The 23,798-nt window shown below is 49.5% G+C and overlaps 1 protein-coding gene across 2 annotated transcripts in view; it reads left to right on the top strand.

Annotated features, from left to right (window-relative positions):
• Positions 1-23,798, top strand: part of LOC139366585 (catenin alpha-1-like) — a 219,630-nt gene that overhangs the window by 125,325 nt on the left and 70,507 nt on the right. For both annotated transcript variants that reach the window (XM_071104258.1, XM_071104259.1), the window contains exons 9-14: positions 4,181-4,261; positions 5,689-5,841; positions 16,766-16,858; positions 18,906-19,062; positions 21,188-21,388; positions 22,795-22,946. In XM_071104258.1, coding sequence (XP_070960359.1) covers positions 4,181-4,261; positions 5,689-5,841; positions 16,766-16,858; positions 18,906-19,062; positions 21,188-21,388; positions 22,795-22,946 — 837 coding nt within the window. The remainder of the gene's footprint in view (positions 1-4,180; positions 4,262-5,688; positions 5,842-16,765; positions 16,859-18,905; positions 19,063-21,187; positions 21,389-22,794; positions 22,947-23,798) is intronic.

The raw sequence follows: 23,798 nt of genomic DNA, 5'->3' as shown, positions 1-23,798 counted from the left end.
TAACGCCTTAATTGTTAGCATAACATTTGGCTGTCTAGCCTGTTTGCTAACGCCTTAATTGTTAGCATAACATTTGGCTGTCTAGCCTGTTTGCTAACGCCTTAATTGTTAGCATAGCATTGGAACGGTCTGCTTATCTTGGTTGTGATAGGATGCTGTTGACGAGCCAGCCAGCTCCAGTTCAGTTCCTCACACTCAGTATATTTTGAGTTGTATTATTAACAAGCTGCTGTCCAGTACTACGACCTTATCTTTTAATGAGGACTTGATCTCTCGCTGGGTTGTGTCCCAAATGGCAGCCTATTCCCTACGTAGTGCACTTGGTTTGACTAGAGCCCCTATGGGTTCCCGTTCCGGCTGCTTTTACTCGTTCTAATTACGCGACACGTTGAAGTCATTTCTCCTTTTCAAATTCAATCCAATCAAATTGTATTGTATTGGTCACATGCACCGAATACAACAGGTGTGTAGGTAGACCTTATCGGAAAAACACCGAATACAACAGGTGTGTAGGTAGACCTTATCGGAAAAACACTGAATACAACAGGTGTGTAGGTAGACCTTATCGGAAAAACACCGAATACAACAGGTGTGTAGGTAGACCTTATCGGAAAAACACCGAATACAACAGGTGTGTAGGTAGACCTTATCGGAAAAACACCGAATACAACAGGTGTGTAGGTAAACCTTATCGGAAAAACACCGAATACAACAGGTGTGTAGGTAGACCTTATCGGAAAAACACTGAATACAACAGGTGTGTAGGTAGACCTTATCGGAAAAATTCGGCCCGCCTTTTCCTGTAGTCCACGATCAGCTCCTTTTGTTTTGCTCACATTGAGGGAGCGTTTGTTGTCTTGGTACCACACTGCCAAGTCTCTGACCACCTCCCTATAGGCTGTCAGTGATCAGGCCTACCACTGTTGTGTCGCCAGAAAACATAATGACGGTGTTGTAGTCGTGCTTGAACAGAGTACAGGAGGGGTCTGAGCACGCACCCCTGAGGGGCCCCCATGTTGAGGATCAGCATGGCAGATTTGTTGTTACTTACCCTCACCACCTGGGGGGCGGCCCGTCAGGAAGTCCAGGATCCAGTTGCATATGGAGGTGTTCAGTCCCAGGGTCCTTAGATTAGTCATGAGCTTGGAGGGCACTATGGTGTTGAACGCTGAGCTGTAGTCAATGAACAGCGTTCTCACATAAGTGTTCCTTTTGTCCAGGTGGGAAAGGGCAGTGTGGGATAGAGATGGCATCATCTGATGGTCTGTTGGGGCGGTATGCAAATTGTGGTGGGTCTAGGGGTTTCTGGGATGATGGTGTTGATGTGCGCCATGACCAGACTTTCAAAGCAAGCGCTACGGGGGCGGTAATCATTTAGGCATGGCGTTCTTGGGCGCAAGGGGCTATGGCGGTCTGCTTGAAACATGCAGGAATTACAGACTCGCGGGGAGAGGTTGAAAAATGTCAGTGAACACATGCGCTGAGTACATGTCCTGGTAGTGAATGTTGCCCTGTTTTAAAGGTCATACTCACGTCGGCTACGGAGAAGAGCGTGTTCGCTTTGGTTGTGATGTCATCTAGCTGGTTGGTTGTGCTGTCATCTAGCTGGTTGGTTGTGATGTCATCTAGCTGGTTGGTTGTGATGTCATCGTCATCCTCTTTGACCGAGGTACTCTGCCTCTGCATCCCAAATGGCCTTTCCTTATTTACTGCACCGCTACCCTTTTATAGGCCCTGTTCAAAAGTAGTGCGCTACAATAGGAATAGGGTGCCATTTTGGGATGTATCATTGTCCTTTTGAGACGACTAATTCGGTGTTAGAAAGGGGGGGGAACTAATTTGGTGTTAAAGGGGGGGAACTCATTCGGTGTTAAAGGGGGGGAACTCATTCGGTGTTAAAGGGGGGGAACTAATTCGGTGTTAAAGGGGGGGAACTAATTCGGTGTTAAAGGGGGGGAACTAATTCGGTGTTAAAGGGGGGGAACTCATTCGGTGTTAAAGGGGGGGAACTCATTCGGTGTTAAAGGGGGGGAACTCATTCGGTGTTAAAGGGGGGGAACTCATTCGGTGTTAAAGGGGGGGGGGACTCATTCGGTGTTAAAGGGGGGGGGGGGACTCATTCGGTGTTAAAGGGGGGGGGGAACTAATTCGGTGTTAAAGGGGGGGAACTAATTCGGTGTTAGAAAGGGGGGGAACTAATTCGGTGTTAAAGGGGGGGAACTAATTCGGTGTTAAAGGGGGGGAACTCATTCGGTGTTAAAGGGGGGGAACTCATTCGGTGTTAAAGGGGGGGAACTCATTCGGTGTTAAAGGGGGGGGGGAACTCATTCGGTGTTAAAGGGGGGGGGGAACTCATTCGGTGTTAAAGGGGGGGGGGAACTCATTCGGTGTTAGAAGGGGGGGGGGGGGGGACTAATTCGGTGTTAGAAAGGGGGGGAACTAATTCGGTGTTAAAGGGGGGGAACTAATTCGGTGTTAAAGGGGGGGAACTCATTCGGTGTTAAAGGGGGGGAACTCATTCGGTGTTAAAGGGGGGGAACTCATTCGGTGTTAAAGGGGGGGAACTCATTCGGTGTTAAAGGGGGGGGGGAACTCATTCGGTGTTAAAGGGGGGGGGGAACTCATTCGGTGTTAGAAGGGGGGGGGGGGGGACTAATTCGGTGTTAGAAAGGGGGGGAACTAATTCGGTGTTAAAGGGGGGGAACTCATTCGGTGTTAAAGGGGGGGGGGGAACTCATTCGGTGTTAGAAGGGGGGGGGGGGGGGACTAATTCGGTGTTAGAAAGGGGGGGAACTAATTCGGTGTTAAAGGGGGGGAACTCATTCGGTGTTAAAGGGGGGGGGGGGGGGACTCATTCGGTGTTAAAGGGGGGGGGGGAACTCATTCGGTGTTAAGGGGGGGGGGGGGGGGGGACTCATTTGGTGTTAAAGGGGGGGACGGGGACTCATTCGGTGTTAAAGGGGGGGACGGGGACTCATTCGATGTTAGAAAGGGGGGGGCTAATTCAGTGTTAGAAAGGGGGGGGGACTAATTCAGTGTTAGAAAGGGGGGGGGGACTAATTCAGTGTTAGAAAGGGGGGGGGGGACTAATTCAGTGTTAGAAAGGGGGGGGACTAATTCACTGTTAGAAAGGGGGAACAAGAGAGAAATTCCTTTGGTCTCTGTTGGAATGACGGCTCGTCCCAGGAGTTCCTCTTGGGCCGTGTTAGCGCTTCCTGATCTGAACCTCCAAACACCCTTAGGAAGAACAGAACAGGGAAATCACTTCGGAGCATGGTGATTGGTTGGCCAATTAAAACCCATTCAACATCTAGGCGTGGCGCGGCGCAAGGGGGAGGAATAATCCATATGAAGAAGCTGCTGTGATCATTAGGACATTTTACTTCCGGGTATTTGATATACCTCCACAGACCAAGGGACTCATTAACTGCTTGATGAAGTGATATACCTCCACAGACCAAGGGACTCATTAACTGCTTGATGAAGTGATATACCCAAATCCATCCTCAGGGGAAACTCGGGCAGGAGAAAGATCTGTACTGTTCTCTCTCTGACTAATACTGTCTCTGATCTGAGATCTGTACTGTTCTGTCTGACTAATACTATCTCTGATCTGTACTGTTCTCTCTCTGACTAATACCATCTCTGATCTGAGATCTGTACTGTTATCTCTCTGACTAATACTATCTCTGATCTGAGATCTGTACTGTTCTGTCTGACTAATACTATCTCTGATCTGTACTGTTCTCTCTCTGACTAATACCATCTCTGATCTGAGATCCGTACTGTTCTCTCTCTGACTAATACTATCTCTGATCTGAGATCTGTACTGTTCTCTCTCTGATCTGAGATCTGTACTGTTCTCTCTCTGACTAATACTATCTCTGATCTGAGATCTGTACTGTTCTCTCTCTGATCTGAGATCTGTACTGTTCTCTCTCTGACTAATGATATCTGTGAAATGTTTGTTTTTACTTCTGTTCTAATGGTTTCAAACCTACAGTAGTTGTCCAAAGCGTCTCTGGTCCGTCTCACGTATCTCTGTAAATGATTGTCTTGTAAAGGCCTGCGATTCATCCCTCAGTGACTTTCAGCCACCTCGCTGTCTCTCTTTCGCTCTGTCTTCGTCTGTGTAAATAGTCATTACACCTCTAACCTTCTCTCGCTCTCTCTCCTCCAGGCTGGCAAGAAGGACAAGAGTGATGCTCTGAACACTGCCATCGACAGGATGACCAAGAAGACTAGGGACCTTCGCAGACAGGTTGGTCCCTCTTCTTCCTCCCTCCATTCTCCCATTCCTTCTCCAGAGACCTCCCCAGGTTTATTTGTCTCCCCCCGTCCTCTCATTCCTTCTTTCTCTGCATCCTCCCATTCTTTGTCCTTATCTCCACAGACAGGTTGGTGCTAATCCCCCTCTTCTCCTCCCTCAATCTCCATTCTCCCCCCCTTCATCTCCCTCTCTATTCCCCCCCTTAATCTCCCTCTCTATTCCCCCCCTTAATCTCCTCTCTATTCCCCCCTTAATCTCCCTCTCTATTCCCCCCCTTAATCTCCCTCTCTATTCCCCCCCTTAATCTCCCTCTCTATTCCCCCCCTTAATCTCCTCTCTATTCCCCCCTTAATCTCCCTCTCTATTCCCCCCCTTAATCTCCCTCTCTATTCCCCCCCTTAATCTCCTCTCTATTCCCCCCTTAATCTCCCTCTCTATTCCCCCCCTTAATCTCCCTCTCTATTCCCCCCCTTAATCTCCCTCTCTATTCCCCCCCTTAATCTCCCTCTCTATTCCCCCCCTTAATCTCCCTCTCTATTCCCCCCTTAATCTCCCTCTCTATTCCCCCCCTTAATCTCCCTCTCCACGCCCCCCCTTAATCTCCCTCTCCACGCCCCCCCCTTAATCTCCCTCTCTATTCCCCCCCTCAATCTCCCTCTCTATTCCCCCCCTCAATCTCCCTCTCTATCCCCCCCTCAATCTCCCTCTCTATTCCCCCCCTCAATCTCCCTCTCTATTTCCCCCCTCAATCTCCCTCTCTATTTCCCCCCCTTAATCTCCCTCTCTATTCTCCTCCCTCAATCTCCCTCTCTATTCTCCCCCCCCTTAATCTCCCTCTCTATTCTCCTCCCTCAATCTCCCTCTCTATTCTCCCCCCCTTAATCTCCCTCTCTATTCTCCTCCCTCAATCTCCCTCTCTATCCCCCCCAATCTCCCTCTCAATTCTCCTCCCTTAATCTCCCTCTCTATTCGCACCCCCCTTAATCTCCCTCTCTATTCGCCTCCCCTTAATCTCCCTCTCTATTCTCCCATTCCTCCTTTCAGACAGGTTTCCTTCCTCTTCCTCCCCCTGTTCTCTTCCTCCCCCTGTTCTCTTCCTCCCCCTGTTCTCTTCCTCCCCCTGTTCTCTTCCTCCCCCTGTTCTCTTCCTCCCCCTGTTCTCTTCCTCCCCCTGTTCTCTTCCTCCCCCTGTTCTCTTCCTCCCCCTGTTCTCTTCCTCCCCCTGTTCTCTTTCTCCCTCTGTTCTCTTCCTCCCCCTGTTCTCCCAGTCCCATTCCTTCTCCAGAGACCTTCACAGACAGGTTGGTTTTACAAAATTTTTAGTTTCTCTGCCAGAGGCTTTTGTTTTTCTCTAGTAAAGCTAAAATAACCGTTCAGCTTTTTGACTCCTCTCGTTCGTTCTCCTTCTCTCTGTGTAGCTGCGTAAGGCGGTCATGGATCACGTCTCTGACTCGTTCCTGGAGACCAACGTTCCCCTGCTGGTTCTGATCGAAGCGGCGAAGAACGGGAACGAGAAGGAGGTGAAGGAATACGCCCAGGTGTTCCGCGAGCACGCCAACAAGCTCATCGAGGTACGTTACCTAAAGTTACACACACATCTCTTGGAGTTTTCTTATTCCGTTACTGTAGGGTGATGTCTTTAGGAGATGTCAGGTGTTAGAGCTGGACCGGGGGTGGGGACGTCTACACGGAACACAAATACATCTCAGCATCTTACAATTCCAAAGATTTGACTGGGAATACAGATATGATTCTGTTGCCCACATATACCTTAAAAAAAAAAAAAAACAATAATAATCAGAAAACCAGTCCGTGTCTGGTGTGACCACAATTTGCCTCACATCTCCGTCATGTAGAGTTGATCAGGCTGTTGATTGTGGCCTGTGGAATGTTGTCCCACTCCTCTTCAATGGCTGTGTGAAGTTGCTGGATATTGGAGGGAACTGGCACACACGTCTATCCAGAGCATCCCAAACCTGCTCATTGGGTGACACGTCTATCCAGAGCATCCCAAACATGCTCATTGGGTGACACGTCTATCCAGAGCATCCCAAACATGCTCATTGGGTGACACGTCTGGTGTTATAAGGAACTAGTATCGACTTGCCCTCCAAATCCCAACCTTATCTCATTTTTAGGAAACCACAAAACTGACCTTAATTTCTCATCGATCTTGAAACATTTATTTTACAAACTCCTTCATGTGATGTTTTACACTGACGATACAATACAGTGACTTTACAAAACATTAAGAACACCTGCTCTTTCCATGACATACACTGACCAGGTGAATCCAGGTGAAAGTTATGGTCCCTTATTGATGTCATTTGATAAATCCACTTCAATCATTGTCGATGAAGGGGAGGAGACATGTAGATGAAGGGGAGGGGACATGTAGATGAAGGGGAGGGGACATGTAGATGAAGGGGAGGGGACATGTAGATGAAGGGGAGGGGACATGTAGATGAAGGGGAGGGGACATGTAGATGAAGGGGAGGGGACATGTAGATGAAGGGGAGGGGACATGTAGATGAAGGGGAGGGGACATGTAGATGAAGGGGAGGGGACATGTAGATGAAGGGGAGGGGACAGTTCAATAAATCCTCGTAAGGATCTCTACAGATCGGTGTCCCACCCACGGGACGGTTGAGCTAATGTGCACTAACGTGATTTGCATGAGGTTGTAAGTAACAAGAACATTTCCCAGGACATAGACATATCTGATATGGGCAGAAAGCGTAAGTTCTTGTCCAAGTTACAGTTGCTATTACAGGGAAATAATACCATGCTATAGTTTGAGGAGAGTGCACAGTTTTGAACATGAAAAGTTATTAATAAACCAATTAGACACATTTGGCCAGTCTTGACAAATTTTTTCAACAAAAATGCAATGGTTCATTGGAGCAGCCTAGAACTTTGCACATACACTAGTGGCCAAAATCTAAATTGTGCCTGGTCTGGAATAATACATTATGGTCTTTCTCTTGCATTTCAAAGACGGTACAAAAAAATAAATATATATATATATTTTTTTTTAAGTGATCTTTTACCAAATCTAATGTGTTTTATATTCTCCAGGATTATTTTCACATTTCCACAAACTTCAAAGTGTCTCCTTTCAAATGGTATCAAGAATATGCATATCCTTGAGCTACAGACAGTTAGATTTGGGTCATTTTAGGTGAACATTGGGGGAAAAAAAAGGGTGGATCCGTAAGAGTTTTTTTTAACGAAGGAATTTTAACCCTTGAGACAATTGGGACATGGATTGTGTATGTGTGCCATTCAGAAGGTGAATAGGAGAGACTAAACATTGAAGTGCCTTTGAACGGGGTATGGTAGTAGGTGCCAGGCACACCGGTTTGTGTGAACTGACAGCGCTGCTGGGATTTTCACACTCTCAACAGTTTTCCTGTGTGTATTAATGGTCCACCACCCAAAGGACATCCAGCCAACATGACACAACTGTGGGAAGAATTGGAGTTAACATGAACCAGCATCCCTGTGGAATGCTTTCTATACCTTGTGGAGTCCTTGCCCTGACGAATTGAGGCTGTTCTGAGGGCAACCGAAGGGGGGGGTTCAACTCAATATTGATAAGGTGTTCCCAATGTTTTATATTCTAAGTGTATGTTGAGAACAGAACAATGGAATTAGGCCAGTAGCTAGCACCCAGTCTCAGCAAATTCCTTGTGTGATTGTGCTCCTGGGTAGCCGTGCAGTGGAAAGCTGCAGTATGCGCGTGTTGTCATTCATTCTGTTTGTCAAAACAGACACTCGACACCAACTCTCCATCTAAACCAACACTGACTAAAGGCCTTGGCACATCGGATTCCACCTTTTTAAGATTATTAAATGTCACACATCGTGCAATGTTAAATTCAATTTTGAACAACCTGGCCAGATTGTGCGATTTAGCTTCAGTTCTGTCGTCACATTCTGCGATTGGCCTGCGGGGCTACTTCAGCTGCAACGGTGTATCTGATCGCGTGTCGGCACCGGCTGTTCAACACCAACTGGATCTGATCGTGTGTCAGCACCGGCAGTTCAACACCAACTGGATCTGATCGTGTGTCGGCACCGGCAGTTCAAAACCAACTGGGTCTGATCGCGTGTCAGCACCGGCTGTTCAACACCAACTGGATCTGATCGTGTGTCAGCACCAACTGGATCTGATCGTGTGTCAGCACCAACTGGATCTGATCGTGTGTCGGCACCAACTGGATCTGATCCTGTGTCGGCACCGGCTGTTCAACACCAACTGGATCTGATCGTGTGTCGGCACCGGCAGTTCAACACCAACTGGATCTGATCGTGTGTCGGCACCGGCTGTTCAACACCAACTGGATCTGATCGTGTGTCAGCACCGGCAGTTCAACACCAACTGGATCTGATCGTGTGTCGGCACCGGCAGTTCAAAACCAACTGGGTCTGATCGCGTGTCAGCACCGGCTGTTCAACACCAACTGGATCTGATCGTGTGTCAGCACCAACTGGATCTGATCGTGTGTCGGCACCGGCAGTTCAACACCAACTGGATCTGATCGTGTGTCAACACCAACTGGATCTGATCGTGTGTCAACACCAACTGGATCTGATCGTGTGTCGGCACCGGCAGTTCAAAACCAACTGGGTCTGATCGCGTGTCAGCACCGGCTGTTCAACACCAACTGGATCTGATCGTGTGTCAGCACCAACTGGATCTGATCGAGTGTCGGCACCGGCAGTTCAACACCAACTGGATCTGATCGAGTGTCAGCACCGGCTGTTCAACACCAACTGGATCTGATCGTGTGTCAGCACCGGCTGTTCAACACCAACTGGATCTGATCGAGTGTCAGCACCGGCTGTTCAACACCAACTGGATCTGATCGTGTGTCGTCACCGACAGTTCAACACCAACTGGATCTGATCGTGTGTCGTCACCGGCAGTTCAACACCAACTGGATCTGATCGTGTGTCGGCACCGGCAGTTCAACACCAACTGGATCTGATCGCGTGTCGGCACCGGCAGTTAAAGCCTCACTCTATGCTTATGCGCGAGTGAACTGAGTTAGGAAAAGCTGAAAGAATGCAATCGTGGAAATAGTTTCCTCATACAAACTTTTGTCCAAACTCCGAATCAAATAGGCTGCCCCAAAATAGCATTGACGCTGTAGAACGTTTATTTTTCATCAGGTAGATTGACTGCGAATGTCATGTGAACAAGATTAATGAAACTCTTCTTCTGGCACAGCATGTAAAACGTTTAAATATAACTATTATATTAATCTGACTATTCACAATCGTGTTATTGTGTGCATGCTCAGTGCAGTCTTTCTAATTGTTCAGTCTCCGGGATCGGCTCGCCACAACGGCTCAACGTTTCTGACACTACTACAACTTTGTCAGAACCTACAACCGCACGTAGAGGTAGTTTAATGTCAGACCTAGACCCTGTCACACTGAACGACCCAAGACGTCCGTACGTAGAGGTAGTTGATGGCAGACCTAGACCCTGTCACACTGAACGACCCAAGACGTCCGTACGTAGAGGTAGTTGATGGCAGACCTAGACCCTGTCACACTGAACGACCCAAGACGTCCGTACGTAGAGGTAGTTTAATGTCAGACCTAGACCGTCACACTGAACGACCCAAGACGTCCGTACGTAGAGATAGTTTAATGTCAGACCTAGACCCTGTCACACTGAACAACCCAAGACGTCCGACAGTCGTTTACAACCTAAGAATTTGTCCCCCCCCCCCACACACACACACACACACATTTTAGTCTGGGACGGCAAAATGAAAGCATAAGATGGCTGAAATCATCGTCTGCGACGGCTTTAATTCAACCGACTTGAGCTTTATGAAAGATGCCGGAGCAGAAGGCGGATGTGGTTCCAAATGTCACCCTATTCCCTATGTAGTGAACTACGTTGGACCAGTGCCTGTGAGGCTAGTGCACTATATAGGGTGTCATTTGTGCCCTAGCCATGGTGTTGTGATTTTTGAGCCGTCAGACAGAAAGACAAAGACTCTGTATGGCTGGTCACAGCTGTGGAGCCCACTTTAAGCCTGGCCCAGAGTAGCCAAACCTCCCCCTGCCTGACAAGGTTAAGTGATACCTCTGGGGACGGGGATTCATTGTCTAAACAGTTGGATCTCCATCCACCTACTACTCATTGACAGAGCGAGACAGCGTAACACAGGGAGGGAACGAAAGCACTTCTCCCCTGCTGTGATGTGTTCTGACTGCCACAGTGGTTGTCACAGACTGATACAAAAAGGGGCCGCTTTTGTCAAATAAATGTATTGCACTCTTTCTCTCCCTCGTCCCCTCCCTTTCTTGTGTTCCCTCTCTCATCGACCCTTCCTCTCACTCCATCTCTCAAGCGTTCTCGCTCGTCCTGTCAAGTCCATTCTTAAGGGGTTTTTATTGGCATGGGAGACATATATGTGTTTACGTTGCCGAAGGAAGTGACATCACCAGTGACGTAACAAACATCTGAAAACATAAAGAAGAAGAAAGGAAACACATTGCACTCAAAGGATAAGACATGTCTAGTGTTTTATGATCATCTGTGTACAGTGTACAAAGCCATCCGACTTTCCCTAATAGCATGATGGTCATGTTTTGAGCAACATTAGCAGTCTTCATCAGTTGACTTGAAATCTGTTCCCCCAGTGAATGAACTTTGTAACTGTGTCGGAGTGTCATGCACTGACATTTTAAAATGACCTCTCACTTGTCCCTATGGATGGCCCATGACCGAACCCTTGCCATTTGACTCTGTGGATGGTGCAGACGGGTTGAGTGGGGGCCATAGGGGACAGGGAGCCGGAGCAGGCCAGAGGGCTGTCATGTGGAACAGGGAGCCGGAGCAGGCCAGAGGGCTATCATGTGGGACAGGGAGCTGGAGCAGGCCAGAGGGCTATCATGTGGGACAGGGAGCCGGAGCAGACCAGAGGGCTATCATGTGGGACAGGGAGCCGGAGCAGGCCAGAGGGCTATCATGTGGGACAGGGAGCCGGAGCAGGCCAGAGGGCTATCATGTGGGACAGGGAGCCGGAGCAGGCCAGAGGGCTATCATGTGGGACAGGGAGCCGGAGCAGGCCAGAGGGCTATCATGTGGGACAGGGAGCCGGAGCAGGCCAGAGGGCTATCATGTGGGACAGGGAGCCGGAGCAGGCCAGAGGGCTATCATGTGGGACAGGGAGCCGGAGCAGGCCAGAGGGCTATCATGTGGGACAGGGAGCCGGAGCAGGCCAGAGGGCTGTCATAGGGGACAGGGAGCGTTCATGTGGAGGATGGTTTTGTGTTGTCGACTACAGGGAAGGGGACGTTCATGTGTTGTCGACTACAGGGAAGGGGACGTTCATGTGGAGGATGGTTTTGGTCTTGAACCCCATCGAACATGTCTGTAGAGACCTGTCCAACCTGACAGAGCTTGAGAGGATCTGCAGAGAAGACTGGGAGAAACTCCCCAAATACAGGTGTGCCAAGCTTGTAGCGTCACACCCAAGAAGACTCGAGGCTGTAATCGCTGCCAAAGGTGCTTCTACAAAGTACTGAGTAAAGGGTCTGAATACTGATGTAAAAGTTATTTCAGTTTTGTTTTTAATGCATTCGCAAAAAAATCTTAGCTGTTTTTTGTTTGTCACTATTGGGCTATTGTGTAGATTGCGAGAGAAATGTTTTAGAATCCGGCTTTAACGAAATGTGTAAAAAGTCAAGAGATCTGAATACTTTCCGAATTGTACAATTAAGGCTGGTTGTATTTGTCCTCTTGTTCTCTTGTGTTTGAGGTATGAAATAGAAATAGATATTTTTTTGTGTATCCCAACTCCCACCGAGACGCCCTCAGAGAGCACGATCAGGGTCAGCCGTTATTGACCGGCGAGCACGAAGCAATTAGGGTCAAGTGCCTCGCTCCAGGACAGATCGACAGATTTTTTTTCACCTTGTCGGCTCGGTGATTTGAACTACCAACGTTTGGGTTACTGTCCCAACGCTCTGACCGCTAGGTGTGTGTGTTCACTGTGTTGGGTATCCGAGACTGTCGGCATCACAACGGCAGAGAGATTGGCCATCACAGTCATACACTACACCCCTTCCCCAATACACTTGTAAATATTGGACTATAAATTGTGACTTCCTGTATTTGTAAATGTTTGTTCTATTCTACTGAGGCATTTACTTTGTTCCTATTATGTATTGTAGCATGAACCTGTAAGTAGGCATTTCATTGGACGATATTACCATGTGCTTTCCGTACATAAAACAAATAAAAACTTTAGGGGAGGGACTAAGGACCTTCTCCAATCCGGTTGGGGAGGGGGAAGGAGAGAGGGGGAGAGGGGGGGGGGGGGGGGGGAGATTAATTCCCCCCCTGCACCACGGTACCGTAGTCCCCCCCCCCCCCCACTACCTCAATAGGCCAGGCAGGAACACAGTGTTGGTGTTACTGCACTAGTCAGCATTACAGCCACCCACCCAGACGACCAGTCACCCCGGGCAACCAGACAGTAGCATTCTCACTAACCGGTAACCATAGAGATAATGTTCTAGTTAATGACACGTCACCACTCGCTGTGTAGAATGACTCATTTTAGTGATGTGTGATTATAGAGAAAATGCTGAGTTATATGACTATAGAGAACCTCTGCTCTCTGTGTATGTGTGTGTCAAGCAGTACTGTTGCATATGGATTAAATATTAAAAGCTGACACCAATACTGTAAGTTTTAATTCTGGCCCACGTGACATTGTCAGTGTTTTCTGAATCAGTCCTAAACCTGTAGCAGGTGCTCTTGTCCCCCCCCCCCCCCCCCCCCCTCTGCTCTGCTCTTCTCTGATCCACTTTATCTTACTAATTGATAAAGGGTTGACTGTTATTTACACCCCGTATTGATTAATCCATTCCCTGGGTGTTGATATTTAGGAATTGGGAAGGTAACCTAACTTATCGACACATTCTTTACTCCCGAGAGAAAGGGAGAGAGGGAGGGAGGGAGAGGGAGGGAGGGAGGGAGAGGGAGGGAGGGAGGGAGAGGGAGGGAGGGAGGGAGGGAGAGGGAGGGAGGGAGGGAGAGGGAGGGAGGGAGGGAGAGGGAGGGAGAGCGCGAGAGTCCACCTCCTTTTATTCTCTTTTTATAAATGGATTTAATCTTAACCTGGAGTGAATTTAGAATGACAGAATATATCTGTTTAGTGGAATAGAATTGATACAATTGTAAACCTGTTAGAACGTCGGTCCATGAAATGGTTCTGTCATTTACTCTCCGTAACTGTGGCAGCTTGTTTTGAAATTATAAGTGGCGTTTCTGGAACCCAATTTATGGAATAGAATGATTTCTACTTCAGCAATATAACCGCTGATGCTCGTTTCTCCATTACCCCCCACCCCCCCAACCATGTGTTAATTTAAACCAATGGATTTTACACTGAATCAACAGCAGGGGCCCCATATGGCCATAAAACCTGATGATATACGGTGCATTCAGAAAGTATTCAGACCCTTTCCCCACATTTTCTTACGTCACTGCCTTATTCTAAAATGGATTTAAATTCAATCTAGACAGAGTGCTCCATAATAGCAAAGCAAAACATTTTTATTAAAACAAATACCTTATTTACATTAAGTATTCTCAGACCCTTTGCTATGAGACTCTAAATTGAGCCTGGATGCATCCTGTTTCCATTGATCGTCCTTGAGACGTTTCTACAACTTGATTTGAGTCCAACCTGTGGTAAAATTCAATTGATTTGACATGGTTTGGAAAGGCACACACCTGTCTATATAAGGTCCCACAGTTGACAGTGCATGTCAGAGCAAAAAACGAAGCTGTGAGGTCAAAGGAATTGTCCGGAGAGGTCCGAGACAGGATCGTGTTGAGGCACAAACTGAGAAATCGGGTGAGAAGGGCCTTGGTCTTTGAGGTGACAAAGAACCCAATAGTCACTCTAACAGAGCTCCGGAGTTCCTCTCTGGAGATGGGAGAACCTTCCAGAAGGAAAACCATCTATGCAGCACTCCACCAATCAAGCCTTTATGGTAGAGTGGCCAGACGGAAGCCTCTCTTCAGTAAAAGTCACTTGACAGCCTGCTTGGACTTTGCCAAAAGGCACCTAAAGGATTCTGACCATGAGAAACAAGATTATCTGGTCTGATGAAACAAAGATTGAACTCTTTGGCCTGAATGCCAAGCATCACGTCTGGAGGAAACTTGGCACCATCCCTAAGGTGAAGCATGGTGGTGGCAGCATCCCTAAGGTGAAGCATGGTGATGGCAGCATCCCCAAGGTGAAGCATGGTGGTGGCAGCATCCCTAAGGTGAAGCATGGTGGTGGCAGCATCCCTAAGGTGAAGCATGGTGGTGGCAGCATAACTAAGGTGAAGCATGGTGGTGGCAGCATCCCTAAGGTGAAGCATGGTGGTGGCAGCATCCCTAAGGTGAAGCATGGTGGTGGCAGCATCCCTAAGGTGAAGCATGGTGATGGCAGCATCCCCAAGGTGAAGCATGGTGGTGGCAGCATCCCTAAGGTGAAGCATGGTGGTGGCAGCATCCCTAAGGTGAAGCATGGTGGTGGCAGCATAACTAAGGTGAAGCATGGTGGTGGCAGCATCCCTAAGGTGAAGCATGGTGGTGGCAGCATCCCTAAGGTGAAGCATGGTGGTGGCAGCATCCCTAAGGTGAAGCATGTTGGTGGCAGCATCCCTAAGGTGAAGCATGGTGGTGGCAGCATCCCTAAGGTGAAGCATGGTGGTGGCAGCATCCCTAAGGTGAAGCATGGTGGTGGCAGCATCCCTAAGGTGAAGCATGGTGGTGGCAGCATCCCTAAGGTGAAGCATGGTGGTGGCAGCATCCCTAAGGTGAAGCATGGTGGTGGCAGCATCCCTAAGGTGAAGCATGGTGGTGGCAGCATCCCTAAGGTGAAGCATGGTGGTGGCAGCATCCCTAAGGTGGTGGTGGCTGGGAGACTAGTCAGGATCAAGAAAATGAACGGAGCTAAGTACAGAGAGATTCTTGATGAAAACCCTGCTCCAGAGCCCTCAGGACCTCAGACTGGGGTGAAGGTTCACCTTCCAACAGAATAACCCTAAGCACACAGCCAAGACAACACAGGAGTGGCTTCAGTACAACTCTGAATGTCCTTGAGTTGCCCAGCCAGAGTCCGGACTTGAACCCGATCGAACATCTCTGGCGAGACCTGAAAATAGCTGTGCAGCGACGCTCCCCATCCAACCTAACAGAGCTTGAGAGGATCTGCAGAGAAGAATGGGAGAAACTTCCCAAATTCAGGTGTGCCAAGCTTGTAGCATCATACCCAAGAAGACTCGAGGTTGTAATCACTGCCAAACGTGCTTCAACAAAGTGCTGAGTAAAAGGGTCTGAATGTAAATGTAATATTTTTTTGCTTTGTCGTTATGGAGTGTGTAGATTGAAAAAACAGTTTAATCAATTTTAGAATAACTCCAACATAACAAAATGTGGAAAAAGTAATTGTTAGTTCTTAAAGATTATATTTTTTTATAAATCTATAGGTCCATTATACTTTCTACACATTTTAGTTTTAGTTTAGTCTTAAGTTTACACTGAACAAATCAAATCTAATGTATTTATTTATATAGCCCTTCTTACATCAGCTGATATTTCAAAGTGCTGTACAGGAACCCAGCCTAAAACCCCAAACAGCAAGCAATGCAGGTGTAGAAGCACGGTGGCTAGGAAAAACTCCCTATAAAGGCCAAAACCTATGAAGAAACCTAGAGAGGAACCAGGCTATGTGGGGTGGCCAGTCCTCTTCTGGCTGTGCCGGGTGGAGATTATAACAGAACATGGTCAAGATGTTCAAATGTTCATAAATGACCAGCATGGTCGAATAATAATAAGGCAGAACAGTTGAAACTGGAGCAGCAGCACGGCCAGGTGGACTGGGGACAGCAAGGAGTCATCATGTCAGGTAGTCCTGAGGCATGGTTCTAGGGCTCAGGTCCTCCGAGAGAAAGAAAGAAAGAGAGAGAACACTTAAATTCACACAGGACACCGAATAGGACAGGAGAAGTACTCCAGATATAACAAACTGACCCTACCCCCACGACACAAACTACTGCAGCATAAATACTGGAGGCTGAGACAGGAGGGGTCAGGAGACACTGTGGCCCCATCTGAGGACACCCCCCCCGACAGGGCCAAACAGGAAGGATATAACCCCATGAACACGTTTTACTGCCCCCCCTCCCCCCCATAAAAAAAATAAAAATATATAATTTGCAATTTATTTTTAGGAGTGGTGTCAAAGATTTCTCTGCTAAATGAATCTAGGGGAAACACTGACCATGCGGTCTGTGTATGTGAGTGGGAGTCTGTTTTCTCTGTTTGTTTTCTAGCTACATGCTGTGTATAATCAGAAGCTGACTGTCTGTGTGATGAGATGTAGACAGTAAATGTCTATAGTGCTGTGCAGTGTGTATGTAGGTGTGAGTCTGACTGTCTGTTCCTGCGTCTAGGTGGCCAACCTGGCCTGCTCCATCTGTAATAATGAGGAGGGAGTCAAGCTGGTCCGTATGGCCGCTTCCCAGCTGGAGACACTCTGCCCCCAGGTACCTGCCGGTCTCTCTTCCCTCTCTCTCTCTAGCTCTTCTTTCTCTTTCTCTCTCTCTTTCTCTCTCTTTCTCTCTCTCTTTCTCTCTCTCTTTCTCTTTTTCTCTCTTTCGCTCTCTCTTTCTCTCTCTTTCTCTCTCTCTAGCTCTCCTTTCTCTCTCTAGCTCTTCTCTCTCCGTCCTCTCTCTCTAGCTCTTCTCTCTCCGTCCTCTCTAGCTCTCCTTTCTCTCTTTCCTCTCTCTCGCTCGCTCTCCTTCCTCTCTCGCTCTCCATCCTCTTGCTCTCTCCTTTCTCTCCTCTCTCTCTCTCCAGCCCCACAGCCCTGTCAAGCTGCCAACACTTCACACTTCCAGCCCCCCATTCCCCCCACATCCCTGCCAACACTTAACACCTTAAAGGCCCCTTCTCTCCCCTCAGCTGTGCCAGCCCTACAGCTAGCCAACCCCCTGTAAGTCTACCAGTCATATTGCTGAAACCTCCAGTGTCTGGAGGCTTTGGTTTGGGAATCATATAGCTAGCTCTGCCAACCTTCATTTCCATCCGACCTACAGCTCTTCCTGCTCCCAGTTGAGACAGGATCTCATCTGATTTTCAGAAAGAGGTCCCATTAACCAGATTGCCAAACGTTATGTCAAAATATTGAATTTCACAGAGCAACTTTCGTCATTACTGCCGTCTATGCACAGCGTTTACTTCCACCCAATATATCTAAATGTATTCCACCTTCAGCACCTCCAATAAAATCACTCATTACTGCCACGGACAGATCAGCTGGTTCAGCAGCAAGACAGGTCGGCAGATCAGCTGGTTCAGCAGCAGGACAGGTCGGCTGGTTCAGCAGCAGGACAGGTCGGCTGGTTCAGCAGCAGGACAGGTCGGCTGGTTCAGCAGCAGGACAGGCCGGCTGGTTCAGCAGCAGGACAGGCCGGCTGGTTCAGCAGCAGGACAGGCCGGCTGGTTCAGCAGCAGGACAGGCCGCCTGGTTCAGCAGCAGGACAGGCCGCCTGGTTCAGCAGCAGGACAGGCCGCCTGGTTCAGCAGCAGGACAGGCCGCCTGGTTCAGCAGCAGGACAGGCCGCCTGGTTCAGCAGCAGGACAGGCCGCCTGGTTCAGCAGCAGGACAGGCCGCCTGGTTCAGCAGCAGGACAGGCCGGCTGGTTCAGCCTGGTCCCTCAAACCCTGACAAACCTCTCCTTACTAGTCTGCACCCGGCTCTCTGTCTCTCGCACTCTCTCTCGCCTCTTTCCCTCTCTGACTCCCGCCTCTGCCTCTGCCCCTCTCTCGCTCTCTTTCTCTGACTCTTTAATCTCACCTAATGACTCCCATTCATCCTCAGCTTGAATCTCACCACATGTATTTCCCCAAGAAAACAAGCTGTTACTCATTCACCCTTTTCCCAGCGAATCTCTCCTATTCATCAATTAGTGAATACTGTTGCCAAAACACAGTGGGTGGGGGGTAAACATGCCAAAACACAGTGGGTAGGGGGTAAACCATGCCAAAACACAGTGGGTGGGGGGTAAACCCTGCCAAAACACAGTGGGTGGGGGGTAAACCCTGCCAAAACACAGTGGGTGGGGGGTAAACCCTGCCAAAACACAGTGGGTGGGGGGTAAACCCTGCCAAAACACAGTGGGTGGGGGGTAAACCCTGCCAAAACACAGTGGGTGGGGGGTAAACCCTGCCAAAACACAGTGGGTGGGGGGTAAACATGCCAAAACACAGTGGGTGGGGGGTAAACATGCCAAAGCACAGTGGGTGGGGGGTAAACCCTGCCAAAACACAGTGGGTGGGGGGGTAAACATGCCAAAACACAGTGGGTGGGGGGGTAAACATGCCAAAACACAGTGGGTGGGGGGGTAAACATGCCAAAACACAGTGGGTGGGGGGGTAAACATGCCAAAACACAGTGGATGGTGTGTTGGTCTCTCTCTCTCTCTGTGTGTTGGTCTCTCTCTCTCTGTCTCTCTGTCTCTGTGTTGGTCTGATGGATAAGGAAGTGTCATGTTACCTGCTGTAGTAATTGGTGTGAATGCTCTGTAACAGGTGATTAACGCGGCTCTGGCTCTAGCTGCCAAGCCCAACAGTAAGGTTGCCCAGGACAACATGGACCTCTTCAAAGACTCCTGGGAGAAACAGGTCCGCGTCCTCACTGACGCCGTCGATGACATCACCAGCATCGACGACTTCCTCTGTGTGTCCGGTGAGTAGGAAGGGGGCGGAGCTTTTCTTTTCAGGGCTCATCTCATTTGCATGCCAATACATATTCACTTGGAGAATATTCTCGTGTGTGAAAAGTGTGTAATATTATATATGGTCAAAGGTAGTTTTGTTCAGCGTAGAATTTAGTCTCTGGTTCTTTTGTCAGGAGTTTGATACGCGGTTCACGCCCAAGCAAAAGTGACTCTTTCCGTGTCGCAGCCGAAAGCAACACCACCAGTGTAGTTCTCCTGTTCGCTGTCGACGATAGTGAGGTGTAAAACCGAAGCAGGAAGTGATCCGAGAGAATTCGGCCAATCAAATCCACCATGAAGGATGGAATCACTGAATCCAGACGTTAAAACCGACTGTATCTAACTCATTAGTAAGGAATCATCCTAAATGTATTGAAAATGTAAATAATTTGCCCAAATGTATCATAAGACATGAACAGACTAACAACGTAAGTGATTGGTATTTTTTTCTTGCAACTTCCTGAAGAGGCAACGTTTCGGCGTGGGCTGGGCGTGTGCTCTGGAGAGGAGCAGTATTAGTCTTTGAGAACAGGACCCATATGTAACCTGATTGGCTTTCAGCCTCCTCCTTGACCTCCATACTTCCGAACCGACAGACAGGAGCACTGAGGATGCTTCCCAAATAACAACCTATTCCCTATATAGTGCACTACTTTTGGTCAGAGCCTCGAGGGAAGCTCAAACAGCTCGGACCAGAACTATTTCGCTATGTAGGGAAAGGGGTGCTATTTGGGACTGCTGGGTCCCTCTCCCACACCCCCTCTCCCTACAGCCTCTCCCTCCACATCTATGTAGAGAAAGGGGTGCTATTTGGGAATTCTGGGTGTCTGTCTCCTGCCTGTCTCACACGCTGCCTGTCTCACACGCTGCCTGTCTCACACGTCTGTGTCCTGCCTGTCTCACACGCTGCCTGTCTCACACGTCTGTGTCCTGCCTGTCTCACACGCTGCCTGTCTCACACGTCTGTGTCCTGCCTGTCTCACACGCTGCCTGTCTCACACGCTGCCTGTCTCACACACTGCCTGTCTCACACGCTGCCAGTCTCACACGTCTGCGTGCTGCCAGTCTCACACGTCTGTGTCCTGCCTGTCTCACACGTCTGTGTCCTGCCTGTCTCACACGCTGCCTGTCTCACACGCTGCCTGTCTCACACGCTGCCTGTCTCACACGCTGCCAGTCTCACACGTCTGCGTGCTGCCAGTCTCACACGTCTGCGTGCTGCCAGTCTCACACGTCTGCGTGCTGCCTGTCTCACACGTCTGCGTCCTGCCTGTCTCACACGTCTGCGTCCTGCCTGTCTCACACGTCTGCGTCCTGCCTGTCTCACACGTCTGCGTCCTGCCTGTCTCACACGCTGCCTGTCTCACAAGCTGCCTGTCTCACACGTCTGTGTCCTGCCTGTCTCACACGCTGCCTGTCTCACACGTCTGTGTCCTGCCTGTCTCACACGCTGCCTGTCTCACACGTCTGTGTCCTGCCTGTCTCACACGTCTGTGTCCTGCCTGTCTCACACGCTGCCTGTCTCACACGCTGCCTGTCTCACACGCTGCCTGTCTCACACGCTGCCTGTCTCACACGTCTGTGTCCTGCCTGTCTCACACGTCTGTGTCCTGCCTGTCTCACACGCTGCCTGTCTCACACGCTGCCTGTCTCACACGCTGCCTGTCTCACACACTGCCTGTCTCACACGTCTGTGTCCTGCCTGTCTCACACGTCTGTGTCCTGCCTGTCTCACACGCTGCCTGTCTCACACGCTGCCTGTCTCACACGCTGCCTGTCTCACACGTCTGTGTCCTGCCTGTCTCACACGTCTGTGTTCTTGTTACGGGAGTGTGTAGGTAACCAAGTAAACTAAAAATATACCTCAAACCTTATCTGACATGAAGAGGGAGAAAACAGCCTGTCTGGGAGACTGTCCTTCAAACTAATAGTTTCCGTAGGATCGTCAGCGAGCTCGGGAGTTAGTTTAACCCATGACACGTTCTGATTCTTCTCCTGCTGTTTGTTCTGTAGGAGTTGAGATTCAGAACCCACGTGCCATGTGTCTCTAATCGTCCCTCTATGAATTAACACTGGGTGATTCTTCCCGTCCAGAGAACCACATTCTGGAGGACGTGAACAAGTGTGTGATAGCGCTGCAGGAGAAGGATGTGGACGGGTTGGACCGCACGGCCGGTGCCATCCGTGGCCGCGCCGCCAGAGTGGTCCATGTGGTCACGTGTGAGATGGACAACTATGAACCTGGAGTCTACACAGAGAAGGTTCTGGAGGCCACCAAGCTACTCACCAACACAGGTAACATCTGTCTCTCTGTCTCTACCGGTGGTACTCTCCCTATCTCCTCTCCCACTCTCCCTCTCCTCTCCCGCTCTCCCCTCCCGCACTCTCCTCTCCCGCACTCTCCTCTCCCGCACTCTCCTCTCCCGCACTCTCCTCTCCCGCACTCTCCTCTCCCGCACTCTCCTCTCCCGCACTCTCCTCTCCCGCACTCTCCTCTCCCGCACTCTCCTCTCCCGCACTCTCCTCTCCCGCACTCTCCTCTCCCGCTCTCTCCTCTCCCGCTCTCTCCTCTCCCGCTCTCTCCTCTCCCGCTCTCTCCTCTCCCGCTCTCTCCTCTCCCGCTCTCTCCCTCTCATCACCCCTCTCCCGCTCTCTCATCACCCCTCTCCCGCTCTCTCATCACCCCTCTCCCGCTCTCTCATCACCCCTCTCTCATCACCCCTCTCTCATCACCCCTCTCTCATCACCCCTCTCTCATCACCCCTCTCCCGCTCTCTCATCACCCCTCTCCCGCTCTCTCATCACCCCTCTCCCGCTCTCTCATCACCCCTCTCTCCATCACCCCTCTCTCCCTCACCCCTCTCTCGCTCACCCCTCTCTCGCTCACCCCTCTCTCGCTCACCCCTCTCTCGCTCACCCCTCTCTCGCTCACCCCTCTCTCGCTCACCCCTCTCTCGCTCACCCCTCTCTCGCTCACCCCGCTCTCGCTCACCCCGCTCTTTACTCACCCCTCTCCCGCCCTCCACTCACCCCTCTCCTGCTCTCTCTGGTCTCCTGGTCTCTCCTCTCCTGCCCACCCCTCTCCTGCTCTCTCCTCTTCTGCCCCCTCCTCATCCCTCTCCTCCTCTCTCCTCTCCTGCTCTCTCCTAAACATTCCCCTCCATGAAAGCTTTATGTAATCACTACATCGAGCTTGGCCTTCATTAACTATTAAAAGGCCAGTCTGGTTTGTTTCTCAGGATTTAAACCACCGTTAGGAAGGCAGGGTTTAACTAGTTATGTTCTATAGAAAGGACCTCATTGATATTCATTGCAAAAGTGGAGGCCTCGTGTGTGTGTGTGTGTGTGTGTGTGACTCTGTGTGTGTGTGTGTGTGTGTGTGTGACTCTGTGTGTGTGTGTGTGTGACTCTGTTTTTTTTTTAGCAATGTAGTAAAAGTAAAAGTTCTCTAAAATATATATAGTAAAGTATAGATACTCCAAAAAGACGACTTAAGTAGTACTTTAAAGTATTTACATAAGTATTTTACACCAGTGGAACCGTCCTGTGGAAAGGGTTTCTAGCAGTGCAGTTATGTCCCTGGTTATTGGTTGGATATAAAGAGCCGATGTAATCCCACACATTTCCATGAACTCCATGGTTCAATAGATACCAGCATTACACGTTTGATTTGCCTTCCAACTTTCTGCCACCTCCACCAGTCATGCCCAGGTTCACAGAGCAGGTGGAGGCAGCGGTCGAGGCTCTCAGTGCCAACCCCACGCTCCCCGTTGACGAGAACGAGTTCATCGATGCCTCCCGCCTGGTCTACGATGGCGTCCGCGACATCCGCAAGGCCGTGCTGATGATCCGGGTGAGTGTACACGCGCTAGACAACTACGTAGTGCCCTATTTAATGAACCCTAATTCTCCTGTTGTCATAATCATGTGAGTCAACACACTAATGACACCGTGCAATGTTTGTTTCTCTGTCACTTAAATGGCTTATGGTAGAGAAATTAACATTGAATTCTCTGGTGGACATTTTCCTGCAGTCAGCTTGCCAATTACAATCTCCCTCAGAACTTGAGACGTCTGTGTCATTGTGTTGTGTGACGAAGCTGCACCGTTAAAAGTGGCCTTTTATTGTCCTCCGTAGAAGGTGCACCTGAGTCATGATCGTGAGCCTGTCCATGCGAGCGAGCCCGTACGTGATCTCAAATAGCTTATGCTATAAATACATTTATTTGATGGGGGGGGGGGAAACGATTTGGCCTTACTGCTATTAACCCGTAGAAATTCATTGAATAACAGATTCATACACAACACATGGTCCCAAAAGAATCTAAAGGAAGCTGGTTCTCAGTCGTCTTTCTGAGAGATTTCAGATCGGGAACATATAAACCCTTTTTTTTAGGCACTAAACTACTCCTAGGCAGATCCAGCCTGTCTGGTGTCCCCTCCCTGGGGTGTCTGACAGGACGTCAGGCCCCCTCTTGACCACCCTCTGGGTCCGAGACGTCTCTGGACTGGTAGAGCAGGAGGAAGAGGGACATTACAGTGACTGATGGGCTCAGAGGGAGGCGTTACTGTAGGCAGAAGGAGAGAGAAGAGCTGTCAGGGTTATCTAGACATTTACAGTAGGTAGGATCGGTCAGGGTTACCTGGACATTTACAGTAGGTAGGATCAGTCAGGGTTACCTTGACATTTACAGTAGGTAGGATC

The sequence above is a fragment of the Oncorhynchus clarkii genome, chromosome 14, assembly GCF_045791955.1.
Source record: "Oncorhynchus clarkii lewisi isolate Uvic-CL-2024 chromosome 14, UVic_Ocla_1.0, whole genome shotgun sequence".
Taxonomy (NCBI): Eukaryota; Metazoa; Chordata; class Actinopteri; order Salmoniformes; family Salmonidae; genus Oncorhynchus; species Oncorhynchus clarkii.
The sequence above is the reverse complement of the archived record's forward strand: the minus strand, read 5'-3'. Positions and strand labels throughout refer to the sequence as shown.